This window comes from Drosophila persimilis, unplaced genomic scaffold (genome assembly GCF_003286085.1).
Source record: "Drosophila persimilis strain 14011-0111.01,24,50 unplaced genomic scaffold, DperRS2 tig00000000-arrow-pilon, whole genome shotgun sequence".
Lineage (NCBI taxonomy): Eukaryota > Metazoa > Arthropoda > Insecta > Diptera > Drosophilidae > Drosophila > Drosophila persimilis.
This window is the reverse complement of record NW_020825288.1, coordinates 19,714,783-19,731,965: the sequence shown is the minus strand read 5'-3', so window position 1 is coordinate 19,731,965 and position 17,183 is coordinate 19,714,783. Positions and strand designations below refer to the sequence as shown.

The 17,183-nt window shown below is 43.7% G+C and overlaps 1 protein-coding gene across 1 annotated transcript in view; it reads right to left on the bottom strand.

Annotated features, from left to right (window-relative positions):
* LOC6592001 (acetylcholine receptor subunit alpha-like 1) overlaps nt 1-17,183 on the bottom strand; it is a 51,825-nt gene that overhangs the window by 11,470 nt on the left and 23,172 nt on the right. The window contains exons 2-4 of the mRNA XM_002016790.2: nt 8,409-8,618; nt 3,326-3,370; nt 331-440 (exon numbers count right to left, since the gene is read on the bottom strand). Coding sequence (XP_002016826.1) covers nt 331-440; nt 3,326-3,370; nt 8,409-8,600 — 347 coding nt within the window. The 5' untranslated portion in view covers nt 8,601-8,618. The remainder of the gene's footprint in view (nt 1-330; nt 441-3,325; nt 3,371-8,408; nt 8,619-17,183) is intronic.

The window sequence follows — 17,183 nt, the reverse complement described above, 5'->3', positions numbered from 1 at the left end:
AAGGGACGGGACGAGGCCTACGCAGGATAAAGGCCTAATAGCCTACTCCAGATACTTAGCCAGCCCAAGAGCGCCAACCGCAATGCTCAAGTTACATTGAAATAAAAATACGTTAATCATCGGCTGATAAATGGCCGGCAGAGAAACAGTTTGCTTTGATTTATGCCGCCGCCCCATTCTGGCCAATTATGCAAATGGCAAAGTGGGTACGAGACCAGGCTTCCGACCCGCCAGCACCAGGCGCCCCAAGGAAGCTGCCGGCCTTCCGACTGGCTCGATTTGGAGCGACCGCGAATCAATGAGCGCGGCGAAAATTAGTTTGGCACTTACTTGTTATAGAGCACAATATCCGGCAGCCATATATGCTCGGAGGGCACATGCAGTGTGTCCACGCCGCCATAATCATCGGGATTCCATTTCAATTTATAGTCGTTCCATTCCTGAAATTGTAAAAGGCAGAATGTAGTACAATTTAAATGTAAATTGGTGGCGGCAGTAACAAAACAGAACAACAATTTGTAATGGAAAAATGGCAAATCGCAAATATGCTAATGGCCAGAACAGAACCGCCATAGCAATTATTTATGCCTGATTGCAATGAATAATAGGAAAATAATAAAAAGAAGAAGTTCAGAATATATTCGTACACCCCCACATAGGAGGACAATAATATTCTATGCTCTCCATCCATGAATATTTCATGTTGCGGTCCAGGGTGTTTAACATTCGTGTTGTTGCAATTTCAATTTCGTTAATTATGCATTAATTCATTGGTCGCTAAGCTGTTGGCATTAAATTACATTTTCATAATGGAATTGTGCATCAATGTTTGCAGTCCCCCTGGTTGTTGTGCCTACTATGAGAACTAGGGTATATTACACTGAGCGTAGGGTATATACGCCACAAATTTGTTTTTTTGCCTGAATGAGTAGATCATACTTCCTCATATTTAAAATTTGAGATATATGTTAAGTTCAAAAACTTTTTTTAAATTCAATAGCCGTGATTTGGTGACATTCTGCAATTTAATAATTTGTTGTCAGTCTCTGCAGCGCAGGTATCCTCAAAAATGTATAGATTGATTTTGGATTCGGGTCGATGAAATAGATATACCTGAAGATATAGCTACACAAGGCTTAAGTTTTTGTGCAATAAGCTGGTAATCATTAAAATTGTTCAAAGGTTCGAATTATTTACTAAGCAGACCAATATAATACTTATTACAAATTCATGGATAAAGAGTTATTTAGTCCTCTGAATCCTCGGTCGTAAGTATATTGTGCAGTTTCACTCACAATAATTAAATAAATTGAGGTACACTCTAGTAGTATCAAATTTGAAGAGCCGAAATATTCTGAACTCTCGCCAAATTCCTCTAGAATTATTACTAAACACATAGTTCTGCTTTTCTGCCAGAAATATAGTGCCCCTTAAAGGTGCACAATAATAAGCTACCCTGTTCCAGGTATCACATAGTCGAATCCTTCTGATATAGTACACATTTTTTCTGGATCTAGATATGTATATGTAATTATGTTGATTGCCACATTCCATATAGTAAAACGTACGAGTATATATTTATATCCTGGTCATGACATGCGGGACTCATGACACTGGAGATTAAGGGGGCTGCTGGTGGACAGATACGTTTGTGTGCTGACCAAGCATGAAATTCTCGATAATTGCAAATATAATTGAAGAGTGGATTTCACCAACCAGTTTATTATTGATCCGACTTACACACGAAATCGGTCTTTAATTGTGATTACATGAGTCTCAGCAATTATCTGCATTCACTGAAAAATCCAAACGTGAGAAGGCGGAATCCTAATGCAACGGAAATCAAAGCGCCATCGAATATCCTTCTCATTCGCACCTTGAGTGCTTTTGAATGTCTGCAATTAATTTGTGGCCAAACAGATTACAAACACTTTCGGATCGAATTCACCCAGACATAAATTAATTGAATTAAATGAGGCAAAGAGCGCACGAATCGATATTTATGAAAGCAATTCAATTGTGTTTTCGACTGGAGTCTGCACGACGACACGAGTTTGCAATAAAATGCATTGCACATTTAATTGCGGCTGGCCGGGGCATACGGCCATAAGGCAGCTGTTTAAATAGTTGGGCGCACAGGGACCTGCACACTCACACAGATAGCTGGAGCAAACAAACTCAAACATTTATGGGCATATACGTGGGCAAGCGTTTGCGGCTTTATTGACAGACTGTTGCCTATTTATGAATTGGCGTGGCGTGCCACGAAACCAAATGCGAAAACAAACATAAACTGCAATTGCATGGAGAGCCCCATTATTGAGGGGACAGGGTGTTCTTAAAAGTAGTTTCAAATATTCATATTTTGCCTTCCGTATAATAGTGGTAGCTAAGGCTTTTTTTGTTAACTGTCGATATTAAAATAAATTTGGACCTTGTACCATAAATAGTAAATACGAAAACTGGAAAAATCAGCACGAAAAGTTACTGCCAGTCTTTCATTTGTACATTAATTTATTACTTTGCCTATACATACTCGAAATTCCGTATTATTATTTTTCTGATGAGCCGAAACTATTTTCGGAACACAAATAGCCATGAAACCTCTCATAATGAGACCCCAAGTCCGTACGCGAATTTGGTAAATGGAAAATACAAATTCAGGCGCAACAACAATAGCGAATGCATAATTTATATATAATCTGGAATCCGCATTTGTTTTTGTTTCTATTTCAGTTTGTGTCGATTTTCAAACCGAATACTTTGGCTAAGCTGTGCGCTCTATTGACTGCAATTTGGAAGCGAGGCAAGGCGAGGAATTTTCTATGCATGTTTTATGCAAAACCAGAAAAGTTTAAAGCTCCCTCCGTTCCCCATTCCCCATTTCCCATTTCCCATTTGCCGATTGGCAACCCTTACAGCGAACAGCCACTGAGTGTTTAAAAGCAGCTCGGCTCGGGATGAAAGTCAGATTGCGAACCAATTGATATTCCTCTTTTGTTTTTTCGACCAACTGCTGCTCGACGCATTAGTGCAAAGCCAATGGACATGCAGAGTCGGCGACTGGAATGAGAGCAGACTGGGACCGGAGTCATTCAGAGCTTGGCCACTTGGCCAAGTTTGAAATTTTGGCATAATGCGAGCGCGCGTTGGAATTGGCTGGCACAAATTATTTCGCATTCGTCGGCAGCGAGGCATGCAAATGGCAAAATCATGTTGTTCGGAAGTCAAATCACAGTTGAGCAAACCGATTTCCAGTTGAATAAAATATGTGTACGAATATTTAGAGAACTAGTGGTCTTATTTTATTTATAGTTAAGCTTACCTGCTCCACCCACACATTGGTGGTCATAATTTGATTCTTCAAGTTCTGCAAATAAACGATAGAAAAGAGAGAACATTTGTTAGACAAGGATTTCATTAATTTCAGTCAGTCAGTTGCCACTTCTGCAGCAAGTGGCACTGTCTGAGGGGGTGGGGAGGGTTGGGGCCGTGGCATTTGTGACAGCTAAGGGGGGGAGTGGGGGAGACCATCAAATTGAAAATCGTTGCATGGCGCAGATCTAATGTTGTTTTAGTGAACTGAACTGCTGGCTCCTTGTGGCAGGCAGTCCCCTGCTTCAAATCCTTCTGGTTCTGCCCCAGCTCGTGTCGCCTAACAAATGCATTTTAAAGTGCTCCAGGGATGGTGGCAGAAGTGGGTCACGGAGGGATTGGTCTGGTCTGGTCTGGTCTGGTCTGGTGTGGTGTGGTGTTGTCTTGGCCAAGTTGAGCTGCAGTCTTAAAGCATCATTGAGTTTTAATCAATTTATGTGGTGCAGTACATACAATCTCTCCTTCTATATCTGACTCTCTTTCTTTCTATGATGCAATTAAGTTTAAGAGCAGCTAAAAGAAGCATCAAGTTTAAGCATCCATTGCGGTAAGCCGCGAATTGAATGAAACTTTCTCCAGCTAAGGGGAACTCGCTCCTCCAGGAGATTCACGTAAATATAAATGCGTTTTAACGTCTATTTTTATACAAATTTGACAGTATTACTCGTACAATTGTTTTTAATCGCAATAGGATATCTTGCCACTTGATATAATTAATTATGTGTAGAAGGGCGGATACCTTGAGCTATAAATATTTCAAGCACATCATCAGACGTCAAAGGAAGTGCTCTAAGAGCTCCATACACGTGCACATGATGCACGCCCAACCGGTAGCCATAGAAATGGATATCCCCGATAAGGAGACAGGCCAACCAATCATCATCCCCCCCTATCGGGAATCTCCAGGGAAGAAGCTCCCATTACTTTTGTGGCTCCCTCTGTCCGTCTCCCCCTTCATATTAATTTACGCACCCAAGCTAAACTCATTAAACGGAGGAGTAGGGAGGCTGGAGCCAAGAGCTCGTGCTCAATAGGAAAAAATTAGAAAACGATAAAATTGCGGAATAAATCACTTAAGCGTTGAAAAATGTAATTAACGACAGAATGATAATGATGCGCCGTAACGCATTTTTCGCTTTCCTTTCCTCTGGAAGAGGGTTGGCAGAACGGAAAGCCCCAGAGACCCGAGCAATATGTCGAGGCACACGCAGTCTAAATAGATTTTCCCAGCCACACAGTGCGTGGCTATCCTATTACTAATCACCCGCTCAGCACTGGCAGTGCTGCCAGCCAGGGCTGGGTTCTAGTCCTGGTCCAGGACCCGCTTCGTGGAAGGGTCATTAGGCGAGGGCGCTGGGGAAACCCGGCAATAAAACGACAAAGCCAAGAACCAGGCACAATGACAACGACTACGACTACGAGGACGAGGATGACAGCGCTGGGAATAGCGTAAGAAAGGGATAAAAAGGAGAAGGAGCAAAGCCTTGCGCGTATCCTTTATGCTTTATGTGTGACATCCGCTGCATTCAGTGTGGCAGTGTGGCAACAGCAGCAGGAGTAACAGCGGCACTGTGGTTTGCTCGGAGCTTACCCCGTAAGAAATTGAGAAATTTGCAATCATGGCACAGAGTCCGGGGCTCCACTGTAGGCGCCCTCGGGCAGTTCACACCTAGCTACTAGCTAGTACTGTAATTGGTGTTGCTCTTCTAATTCCTGTTGCTGCTATTGCCTGTTGTGTGTCTCGCAAAGGAAACGTCTCCCGGGTTGCATTACCCTACACAGGATGCAGGATATACAGCATTTAAATTGCTTAAGCCAAAAGCTTTAAGCATTCCTTCCTCCTGCAACTGGATTTGCATTCTCTGTGAGTTTGTGTGTGCTTGTGGCCACTGGAATGAGGCGGAAGTAGGGCCGGGCCACGACAGCAACTGCCCTCTTCCAATGCCCCCTTTTGAAGGCAGACGAGCAGGCCTCCTTTGATGCCTCCTTCCATTCCTGGCCGTACTGGGCTTGTTTACAATTTAAATCGAATTTCCTGGCTGCTGTAAATAAAGTTTGTAGAAGGCGTACAAAAAAGTGTCCTGTGGCTGCAGCTGAAAGGTGGTGCAGTCTGAATAAGCAGTAAATTAATTTCAGCAACCTTCTTGAAATGATTTTGTGTTCCTGGCCATCCTCAATCCTAGCCGTTCAGTCATTGACAAATACAAATAAGATTATTCAGGCAATGGACATGGTCTCTTGATTTTTAATGGTTCTTAACTCAGCAATGCCGACTAGGCCGATTACTTGAAGTAATAGTGCTTTGAAATTCTATAACAATGCAATCCTAAGGCCCTGTCACATATTTACAAAGCTCGTTTGTTTGCCAGAAGCAAAGTTAATATACTCGAATGTAATTTCCCCCCAAAGCTCTTTTCAAATAATGCAAAGCCCGATTTCAAGAACTCAATTTCGGTTTCGAATTTGCCTCCACCAATAATATTTAAAATTTATGAGCAGGCTTGCAATTAACATGCTCGAAAATGTGCAACATTTGCCATTTGAATGGGCCTTGCGGAGGAAACGTAGGCCAGACTTACACACATGCAAGTAAGGCACCAGCCAGCAGCGGACCACCCATCTCCACCTGGCCTGCCACAATCCAAAATGTGTCACCTGGCTGGGCAGCAGTTATGCAACTAATAAGCCCAAGGTACCAAGGAACCATGGATCAAAAGGCTGAGGCGACCCGAGCCGAGTAGCAGGCAGATGGAAAATTGCAAATTACAAATTCTATGGCCAAAACGCATTTCTGCATTGTTGTTGTTGTTGATACACGTTACACTCTGGGCCATGTTCACATGAACCTCTCCAGCTCTCCGGCTGTCCGCCTGTTCGCCTGTTCGCCCCTTCCACCGCACTCTCACTCTCTGACAGTTGATTGCAATTTCCACTACAACAAAAAAAGGCACTGATTTCTGTGTGGAGAATTTACAAGCAATTGTATGCCAATAAGGAAAAGCAGGCAACACGTGTGTTCCCATAACAACAGCCAACGGGGAAACTCAACAAGAAAGAAGGAAGAACAGAGAGAGAAAACAGATTGAGAAGGAGAAGGAGAGGAAACCCCAGAGAGAAAATGGAAGAGTGTGTAAAAACGAACGTGGACGACCAGTGGACTATTGCAATAAAAGAAATTCTGCGAATATTTCAAGCTAGTCAGCAGTCAAGCACACACAAGCACAGGGTGTACGAGTATGTGCGATATTTCTGTACAGGAATACACAGATACAAAGGGAAAAGCAATTTCAATATAAGCACCTTATGCCAGATGCCCAAATGCCTTGTCCACAGTGGAATGAAACGGAATGAATCACAACGGTAAACGCTGCACGGTAATCGGAATAAATGTGGAGTAAAGAGTGAGTCGTGAGAGATCTTTAAATCCCCCTCTTTTTTACGATTATAAAATATTCCTTCGCTCTGGAATGGAAAGCGATTAAAATAAATGCACTCATCAAATAATTAAAAACCATACATTTCTGAAAACAAAAGAACAATCATTATAAGTGCCTTATGAAATGAAGAATTAGATACGAAAGTAATTAAAGGCATGTGGCATTTATGAATATGGACACATCTCAAGCGAAAATTAACAAATTGATGACCGTCTAAATAATCAAATACCTAAATACCTTTATTCGTGTTAGGACCCAAAAAAGAAAAAAAAAAACCCATTCTGGGCGGCTGCGCAGGATCAGATCAGCTAAGAAACCAAAGAAATAGGTTGGAGATATATGAAATTAAATTCTATAAATTTTCACATTGAATTTTTCATGAATTGTATAACAATAATGTTTCAAGGGTGATTCTGGAATTTGACTACCCATAGACCTCAACCCAATGTGCATTTCGTATGAGTCTTTCTGCATGTGACTGCTGCTGGCTTTGGCTTGGCATGCCCTTTAGTGGTCTGGGGTGCTTAGCGCGTGATTTATAACAGCAAAAAAAAGGGAACAGAGCGAAAAAGAAGCTCAATAAGCAGGCAGTGCCATAGAGAGCAGAAAGCACAAGCTGTAGAGAGTGCACAGAGGGACGGGATGGGAGCCACAGCTACAGCTACAGTGTGGCCAGCAGCACGTAACTGTTAGCCGGTTTCCCATTTCCGGCTGTCATGTGCAGCCAAACCGAGCAGAAGATTGTGCACCATTTGTGCACTAGCCCGGCCGATCTGCTGCAGCTGCAATTTAAGCTGCTTCTCCTGATATTGCTCTGCTGCGTTGATATATGTATGTAAAGGATAGCTTAATTTAGGCAACCCCCTCAACCCCCCACCTCTACCTGCCCCCTCTACCAACACAAGTGCAATTGCATAGTTAATCAAGAAAACAATCAACAGAGGAAAGCCCATTGATTTATTGTGCAAACAAAACGAATGGTAGAGTAGATGAGCCGCCATGGCAGTGGAAGTGGAAGTGGAAGTGCGGGCGCTCTGGCTTAGTTTGTCCGCCTTTTTAATCGCTCGGTAAACAGTTATTAATTACGCACCCGATTGTTTGCTGTGGCTTATACAAATGCCATTGGCCGCTTACCGGCGTGCCGGGGCTTTGGGGAATTAATCTGTTATGATTGTCATTTGATAAGCTGGCGATGCTGCTGCTGTCGCTGCTGGCAGGCACCGGCACCAGCACCGGCACCGGCACCGGCACCGAGCTGTTGTGAAACAAATGAATGGCTCAACTTGAGGCCATCATTAACAACAAATTAAAGCGATTTTGCTGGCGATATTAGCATGAGTTTCCAGGGATCAAAGGATAAACTTTCAATTAAAATCATTAATTTCCTCTATCTTTATTAGCCGTGACTTTTGTGACTTTATGGAGGATGTATATATTCACAAGATCAGTCATCAGTCATTTATGTCTGCAAATCTCTGGCATCTATTTGGTCAAGAAATAAATAATCCCTATGCCATGTTATTCTTCATTTGTTGATTGAAAAGGAATGTAATCAGTGATTTTTTTTAATTTAGGGTTTAATTAACTAGTACTTACCACATCGATCAGCTGGGATAGTTTCAGACCCATTTTCACTGTGAGGCGATCCGAGTTGTTTCCCACGGGTCGGATGAGGCGATTGTAGTTGCTCAGCAGGTCGTCGTAGAGACGCTTTGCATCTGGGTTGGCCAGGCCGCCGGTGGCGAAGTGTAATGCTATGAATACAGCTGCGAATAGCACGCTACCCATCTTAGGCCAGGTCCAACCCTGTAAGCATATAAAAATACAAATAAATATAGAAATAAGTTTCGTTTCGTTTCGGATAGTTGGGTATTCTGCATTGCTCGCTTTAGTTGTGCTTGCATTAGCATTATTTCAGCATAAAACATAAAAACTTCTGCACTGCAATTGTGCGAGAGAAACAGAGTGCGAAAAGGGGGCAGCCAAGAGAGAGTCGTAAATTCTGCAAAAGTGTCAAAAGTCTTAGGGCTTTGTTCCCTTTTGGGCACAAGCGTGCAGCCATAAACACCATTTAATCTTTGGCTCAAACACTCAAGACACCATACGAGAGCATGCATGTCCCTCTGTCCCTCTGTCCCTCTGGCTGTCTGTCTGTCTGTAGCCTCTGTGTTTGCTCCTGCATATCCTTTCGGCTCTTACGTTTTCTTGCTGCCAGACACACGAGCTCAACATTTTTGCTATTGTTCAATTGCCAGGGGACAATGTCTGGCGTCCTGCCCTATCCGACTCCTGCCTCTCGCATTTTCTCCCGTTCCCTAACATTCGAAGATTCTGCATTTTATGCATAAAAATCCAGTGTTATTTCGACTGACAACCACAAGTGCTGTCATGTACAGCCAGCCACATTAAGCACATGCAAGCCATTATAATCAATTCTTTGGATGGCATTTTCCATCTCCTTCCTGCTTCCATTCTATCGGCCAATTAGGAGAAGTTCACAGAAGAAGTCGGTACACAGGAAAAATATCAAAAATCTCCCCAAAATCCTCACAAACAAATATTGGTTTGTTGACTCTCGTAATTGTCCAGCCATTGAGACAATCGTACGCGTATGTGATCCATTAGAATATTGTTTGGTTATGCAAAAGTCCCTCTGTGCACAAGAGGACAAGATGGATTGTAATGCAACTGCCGGCTGTCCAATATACAAATCCGTTCACACTGAATGCAAATAAACTGTTGTTTATATTTAATTCATGACCAACTCGTTCAATTTTCCTTTCCTTCTGTTGGACAAAACTCAAGCAGCCACTTGCCAAAGTGGTTTTAATGCCGACTCAAGATTCGCCAGGCAGGGAAAGCGGCAAACTGTAACCTAAAACTTTCGACTGAACTGAAAACTTTGCAGTCTTCAGTTTGAAATTTCTGTGATTCATTTTGTCTGCCATGCCAAAAGTTTTTGCGCAAAAGATTTCGCGTGTCAGAAGGAAAAGGGCCACAAAGTCTTCACTGAGAAAGTTTACTATAATTTGAGATATTCGTATTTGCGAGTATACTCGTACATACAAATACTTATGTAGAATCCTGGTAAATGGAGGTAGCAGAAACACTTCAGACTGGTCACGCCTGAGGGGCAAGAACATTTATCAGTTTCAGGCTATTGCGACCGACGCTAAATTAATTATGGTAATTCCGTGTGTAAATTGTTTGTAATTTGTGCATTGATTTGATAAAAATGCGTCCCTTTTCCGTCTCTAAAATAAATCAAATCAAAAGTTCGTCGTCTGCATAATTCAGCAGTCACGGCGCCCAAAACATGTGTCTGTGACCGCTGAACAAAGGCCAGCAGCACAGAAAAGTCTACCACACAATAATAATATCAACAAGAGGGACATGACATATACAGAAAATGGCGACAGGGCGACAACAGCACAGCAGAGCACAACGAATAACGAAAATATGCCCAACATAAGCAAACGACATCCAAAATGAATGTCATTTCGAGGGCTATTTATGCGCCTCTTAGTTGGCAGATTATTTCATTTCATTTCCATATGACCGTTTATATTTATTTATTATTTATTCTTCCCCTCACACACAAACACACACGCCACGCACACACGCACAGGCTTGGCCACAATTTGGCTTGGCTCGGCCTGTCAACGCTGCGTATGCGGAATATTAGTTTCGTACTATTTATTAATACACACAAATGTATATACTTATGTGTGTAAGCATTTTTGTTTGGCTGTGCTGCTCACCATAAAAACCAGACGATGACGTGTCCTGCCCCCAAAAATGGTTCAGCCCGCCTTTAATGAAAAATGTAAACTGCAAAAAACTTTCTACCAGCGCTCTGGAAATTATTGTTTTGAGAGAGTCCACTTTTGGCTCGCTTTTTCGTTGGAAAAGTTTCGCCTAACGTAATGAAAATAGAAAAACGGAAACTCGTTTTAATTACACAAATGTTTCATTTGCATTTTCTGGAGCCCGTTCCATGCATAATTAACCCACAAAACCTAACTGCATTGACGACTTAATTGCAAGAGAATTGAAACATAATGTTCTGCTGGATAAAACTGATACAACTCAAAATTTTGGGAGGGATGTTTCCGACTCTTCCCCGACTCCATTTCGACCCCGATTAGTTTCAGCAGAAGCCAGAAGAGAGATTCTTTCCCCCAAAAACACTTCAATCAAGCAACAGCACAGCAAATTGTTATGTAATTGCTAGATGTGTATATATATTGTTCTCTTTTGTAATATGACACCTTCCCTTCGTTTTTCTACCAGTTTATTATCACTTGTTGGTCTGCTTTCCTCAAGCTCTTTGGCAGGGGTGGGGACGGTGGATAAGTGAGCGAGATGGCAGCATAAAAATAATAAGTATCAAAAATAACTGACCAGCACTTGGACCATAAAGAGAATGAGTCGTACATTGAATGCACTCGACGTGTCCAGCGGCAGTTACAATTTCAATCACTTCCCCAGAAAACTGCAGCAGCAGCAGCATCAGCAGCCAAAAAGTGGCATTAAAAACACTCGTAAAAACGTGGCCAGAAGAGGGTGTATTGCGGTTTCGAGGGGAGGACTTCTGGGTGTATTCTTTCTTTTTCCCATTTTGCAGCAAATATTGAATTGAAACTACGAGTATTTGGAACAGCAACTATTTGTTAGCTGGCCGTCAATTTGTTCGTAATGAGCTGCGGCTGTGTCCGGGTTCTGAGTCTGGGGATGAGCCTGTATTTTTGTTGTATTCTTTTTTGCTTTTGCAGTTGCTGCTATTTTGCCCAAATGAAAATGTCTTTCAGCGTGGTAAATATTTTATGTCATTTTTGTGCACGTCTTTTGTGGGCTACTTGTAGTTGCCTCTTTTCTTTCTGTCATTCTTTCTTTTTGTCTGTACTTCCCTCTGCCACTGCCTCCTTCTTGTTCTCTCTTTGTTTGCCATTTTTAAGCGCCAGTAAATTTTTTAGTAGGCAGCGCTCGGTAGAGCAACCACAGCAGCAGCAGAAAAGGCAACAGCAACAATACGAGAGTGAAACTCTGCCGGAAACGGCGTCGACGGCAACAAGGCTGGCGAGTCAACTTCCGTTTGTTGTGTGTGTGTATATGTATGTGTGGGTGTATTCTGTGTTGGGACGGGGGGCTCTTGCAATTTTCCAGTTGAGTTCGTTTTTCATTTCCGTGTTATTTGTTTTGCATGCGCCTCTCCACCGTCTGCACCGCCTGCACCGCCTGCACCATCGTCAACATTCGCTTTCTTCTGCAATTTTTTGTTGCCTCTTTTCGGACTGATATATTAACACGGCCCCAATGGAAGCTGCCATTTTTGGCATTGTTTTTGTAATTGCTTTTGTCTCTGTCCGTTGTAATTTAATTTCATTTCAGCAGTCTGCGTAAAGAATACTCAAAGAACCCACATACACGCCCCCACAGCACACTCAATTGTTTTGCCCCCGCATGGGATTCCACTGCACACTCCACTTGAAATACGCATTTTCCGGGACGATGAAGATGGTAATTCAATGCAGTCCGATTCTGGCAGATGCTTGATGTATTCAAATTTATTTTATGTAATTGCCAAGTGTTATATATATACTGGGTATCTCTTCCTTCCCTGCCATTGATTGCCCTGTTATTAGTCGACTGTACCATCTGGATGAGTGCATTTTTCGGAAATTATTCAAATTTCAATGAGCACCGTGAATTGTGTGCAAAATCTTGATGTATGCATAATTTGTAGATATTTTTAATAATTTCCTTGGCAAATACGAGCAAAGAGATTCGGAGCTGTAGTCAAAAATTCTGTGTTCTGTAAATACTCCCCAGTACATTTGCCAGAGGCAGGACCCAAATCGATAGAGGGATAGAGATAGCATGAGAGAAAGGGAAAGAGAGAGTTGTATAATCAAAGGAGCGCACACACACACAAAAACGTAATCATGACGCAGAGGAGATGCAGGGCGAAAAAGAGCTAAGCCAAAATACCGGGCAGAGTTTTTTTTTTGTATACATATATTCTCGTTTCGTTTCGTTTCGTGTTTTGTTTTTTTTTTAGGGTTGGGTTGAGTGTAAAAGTAAAAGCAGAAATTTTGTTATTTGAACTTTTGCTCATGAGCGCCCTCAGGTAGCTTGTTAAACATTCTTGGGTTTGCTACACACATACATATATACTATATACACATACATATATATGTACAGTATATATGTATGTGTGTGTGTGTGTGTGTGTGTACTTTTGGATACTCGGGAAAGAAAACTTCAACTTGAAACACGAAAATTTGCATATGATAAGCAAATAAGCAGATGTATTGCTGTTGTAGGTGCCGCTGCAGCTGCCGCTGCCTTTGCCGCTGCCAGGTAGCTGGCAAAAGTTTTATTAGATTCTTGATTCGTGAAAAAACAGGGACGGTGGGGCTGGAAGCAGCACTCTTGTGGCTTGACTGCCCGACTGAGGTTATGAATATGCGGCGATATGGGGGACCCAACGTGGAGAAATATGCGAGGCATTTGAAAATTATTTTTGCATAAATAACGTTTTTGAAGTCTCATGAGCGAGCGTGTGAGTGGCTGCCAAAGGGTTGCAAATGAGCTGAAACATTGAAGCATTGGCACAGCAGGGGACCAGAAATTGAGCAAACGGGCAAAACTTTGGGCATAGAAAAGCGGCTTTCGTATGTACCAGGGCAGAGCAGAGAGCAGTCGCTAGAGGAACGGAACGAAACGAAAATGATGTGAAAATGTGCGTGAAGTGCACACATCCTACCCTTATGACGGCACAGTGCCGTACAGTGGGGCGAATGCGAAATATTTAATTTCAAGTGCTTCGAGCTTTCACCCGCACAGGACGTGGGACGCGAGACGCGAGACGCAGGACTCAGACAAAGCTAATTTTTCGCTGGCGGCGCCCCAAAAGCTTCCACAAGGAAGAGGGGGAAAAGAGAACGGGCTTGGCTGTGTGTGTGCGTGGGGACATGAAATGCATTTGCTTTCAGCATCAGCGTTTTAAATAAAATATTAGCATTTATTGCCTTCTGCACTCAACGGACTATTTAGGCGGCAGTGAAGAGGGGAAGAAGGGAAGTGCAGGCAGAGCTCTGGAGTACGAAATGGAGCTCGTAACTCGTTCTAAGTGCTATGCAAAAGGGTTTGGCCGACCCAGGTGAATTGTTGCTGCAGGGCGGAAGCTGCAACTGCAATGTGAGAGTGGTGCCCATGCCACCATGCCACCAATGCTATTTATGATCCCTATTTGAGGGGGTTCGCTTCAATCTATCTGCAGTCCTGCAGCTGACCTCCCCTGGCAATTATTCAATGGATCATCTGTCGGATTGGAGTAGCTTCTTTATTACTCAGCCCCCCCCCCCCCCCACCGGAGCAGCTCTTGTCTGTCTCGTATGAGTGGGAGAATGGGGATTTCTGAGGTTAATTTGTCTTTAAAGCCACACAAATTACTGACAGAAGCAATAGGGGAAGCTCCGTAACCGGAGAATACGCAATTCATGCAGCAAGTAACTGCTTTGTAAGTTGAGGGCCGCCCCCGAGGGCGAGGGCACAAATGCGTTCGCACTTGAACCAATTGAGCTTTAAACGCGCAACTGACACACACCCACATTGCCTGGCTGCCAGAGAGACAAAGAGTAAGTGCAACAGTAACCAGGACAATCGGCAGCAGTGACAGCTTCAGCTCGAATGGAGGGCGCAGCATGGGGCCGAGAGAGGACACACACACAATGGGATATGGATATGGATTGTGCTGGAAATGCATCTCACTTATGGCCCGTTGACTTCAATTTGAGAGCCATGCACTCAAGCAGTTCGCAACCCCCCACACATCAAATGCACTTGGCACTTGGCACTTGCATTATCCCCGCTGCTTATCAATAAACTGCACTCCCCACAGGACCATACAATCGCCAAACTGTTGCTGGCCCGGCACTGCCACTCTCTCTCTCTCTCCCTTTTGGGCGAATGAAAGTTGCAAAACTATTGCCCAAAGAAAGAGGCGACGCAGGTGCAGGATTTCAGCCATAGTTGAGCCCTGCGGCTTTATGTCCAAAGTTGGGAGCTCAACTTAGCAAAAATAAAAAAAACAAGCGTCTAATGCTAAAGCTCTTCAAGCGCTTTTATATGGCCATCAAAAAAGTTTCATACGACACGTAGGCCGGCCGAAGCTAATTCTGTTTATGTAATCTCATTTGCATAAGAAAGACCAAAAGAGCAGCACCAGACATCGTACAAAATACGAGTAAATGTAGCATATATACAGGTTAACAGCAGCAGGAACAAAATGCTGCTGGTTGTACATCAAAGTTGCAGACAGTCTACTGGCTACAGGCTACAGGCTACGGAAATATGTATGCATAAATAGCCCGAGGTGTAAGTGTAATAAAGAAATTACGAAAACATGAAACGACAAGAGCCGGGACCTGAAAATGTCACGGGTGGCAATGCTAATGCCCGGGTGATATCTCTTTAGCATAAAGCGAACTTATAATCAGCAATTATGCTAAGTAATTTGTCTGAACGGTGGAAAGGGGCAAGGGGCAGAGGCAGAGGCAGGGGCAGAAAGTATATTCAGCTATAGGTGGATACATACGAGTTGAGATAGTTCCTGGAACCTGCATCCCACACGGGCTGCATAGCTTTTGGCAAGATAATGCTTGCCTGTCCACAAAGGGTGTGGTCTCCTCGCTCTCAGGCTCTCGAGAAATTGTTTCATGCACGCAAAATTCATGGCATACTTTCCGGCGCTGGCAGAGAAACCGAAACTACTCTGCTGTTGCTGCTGCTGCTGCTGCTGATGCCGCTGCCTCTGCCTTTGCCGAGAAACTAGCAACTAAAGAATGTCGGCACTTGCGGCTATGAAGCAGCATGCCAAAAAGCAAATAGTGATCCACGGCCCCTGCCACGCCCCGAAAAAGTAGCAGGCAGAAAATATGTAGGTTGCTCCACGCCCCATCCCCGGCCGCGCAGTCCCCACTGGGGCTGGCTACCCGTGAACTAGTTTCGCGTTCGCTTTAAATTATCTTTGATGCGAGAGCCGCCTGTGGTCCTGGCCCTGGGATGGAGGGGGCGGAATGGGGGCAGGAGGATGGGGGATGGGCATGAAAACGAATTGCCGCAGGTGTCAAAAACACACAGACAAAGTCAATTTGCGCTAGCAGACGACAGGACGAGATACGCGGATTGTGATGGGGATGGGGATGGGGATGGGAAAAACGAATGGCAATGCCAATGGGAAGGCGGAGCTGGAGATGGGGGCAAGAACAGCGGCCTCGGAGACGGCAGAGTGGAGAAAGTTGGTCGCTGAGCCTGTGCTGCTCATTACGCGGTGCCTTTGATGTGCAGCAAGCCGTCGTAAAGTGCCGCCAGCAGCAGCAACAAACAACATTACAAGCCCAAAGTGGCCCTGCCGCTGCCGCTGCCTCTGCCTCTGCCACTGCTGCTTTTTGCTGGCTGCTCTCTGATTATAATCATCGTGATAAGTACTCTATATATACATACATACCACCACGGCCACACCCCCTAGTTGGCCTGCCACACAATGGAAAGCCACAAATACTCCCACGCACACCCACTCACACTCAGACCAGATCTCAGTCTCGGTCCCATTTGATGTCACATTTGATGGAGCCACCACCAACCCGCAGTTCTAGGTAAGTCACCGAATTTCCGACGGGGAATTTAATGTATACCTGGGATGACACCCGGGTGCACCCGCTGCATGTGCCGATGTTGCCCCGTGTTTATCTTTAATGCATACAAATGATGCACTAACTGCAAATGATGATGGAAAAGGCACTGTGACGGGAGATGGCGATGTAGATGGGAGACGCGCTGAGCAACTCGACACGCCATAAAATCAAGACACACGCCATTTTGCAGGCACATCTCCACTGCGAAATGTCTTGCAATTCGCCCCTCAAGCGGGGTATACTTCCATTTAATGCCACCAAATGTACATACAACAAAAAAGTTATTACTTTCCTCTTAGGTACGTACAAAATCTCAAATCTGATAGAGGTTAATGGGATGGGCTTAACATTGAACAAGACAGTTACCCGGAAACTACCACGACGAACAGGAACTTATACAGATCCAAAAAAATGTATCCGTTTACTATTCAGATTCTTGGCTAATGGCTCCCTAAAATTTTAGTTTTAATCGTCTAATTTTGGGTAAGAGTCCCGCAATTTATGGTGCTTGATCTTTGAACTGAGAACTTTGAAACCACTTTATTTTAAATTTATAGCTAAATAATATTTATTTCTGTGCAACATCACAAATTGTTTTGCAACAATCTCGGTGCCAAAATCTAGCTGCCACAACTTTCATAAATTGGCGCCACTTTCATCTTTCAAGCCC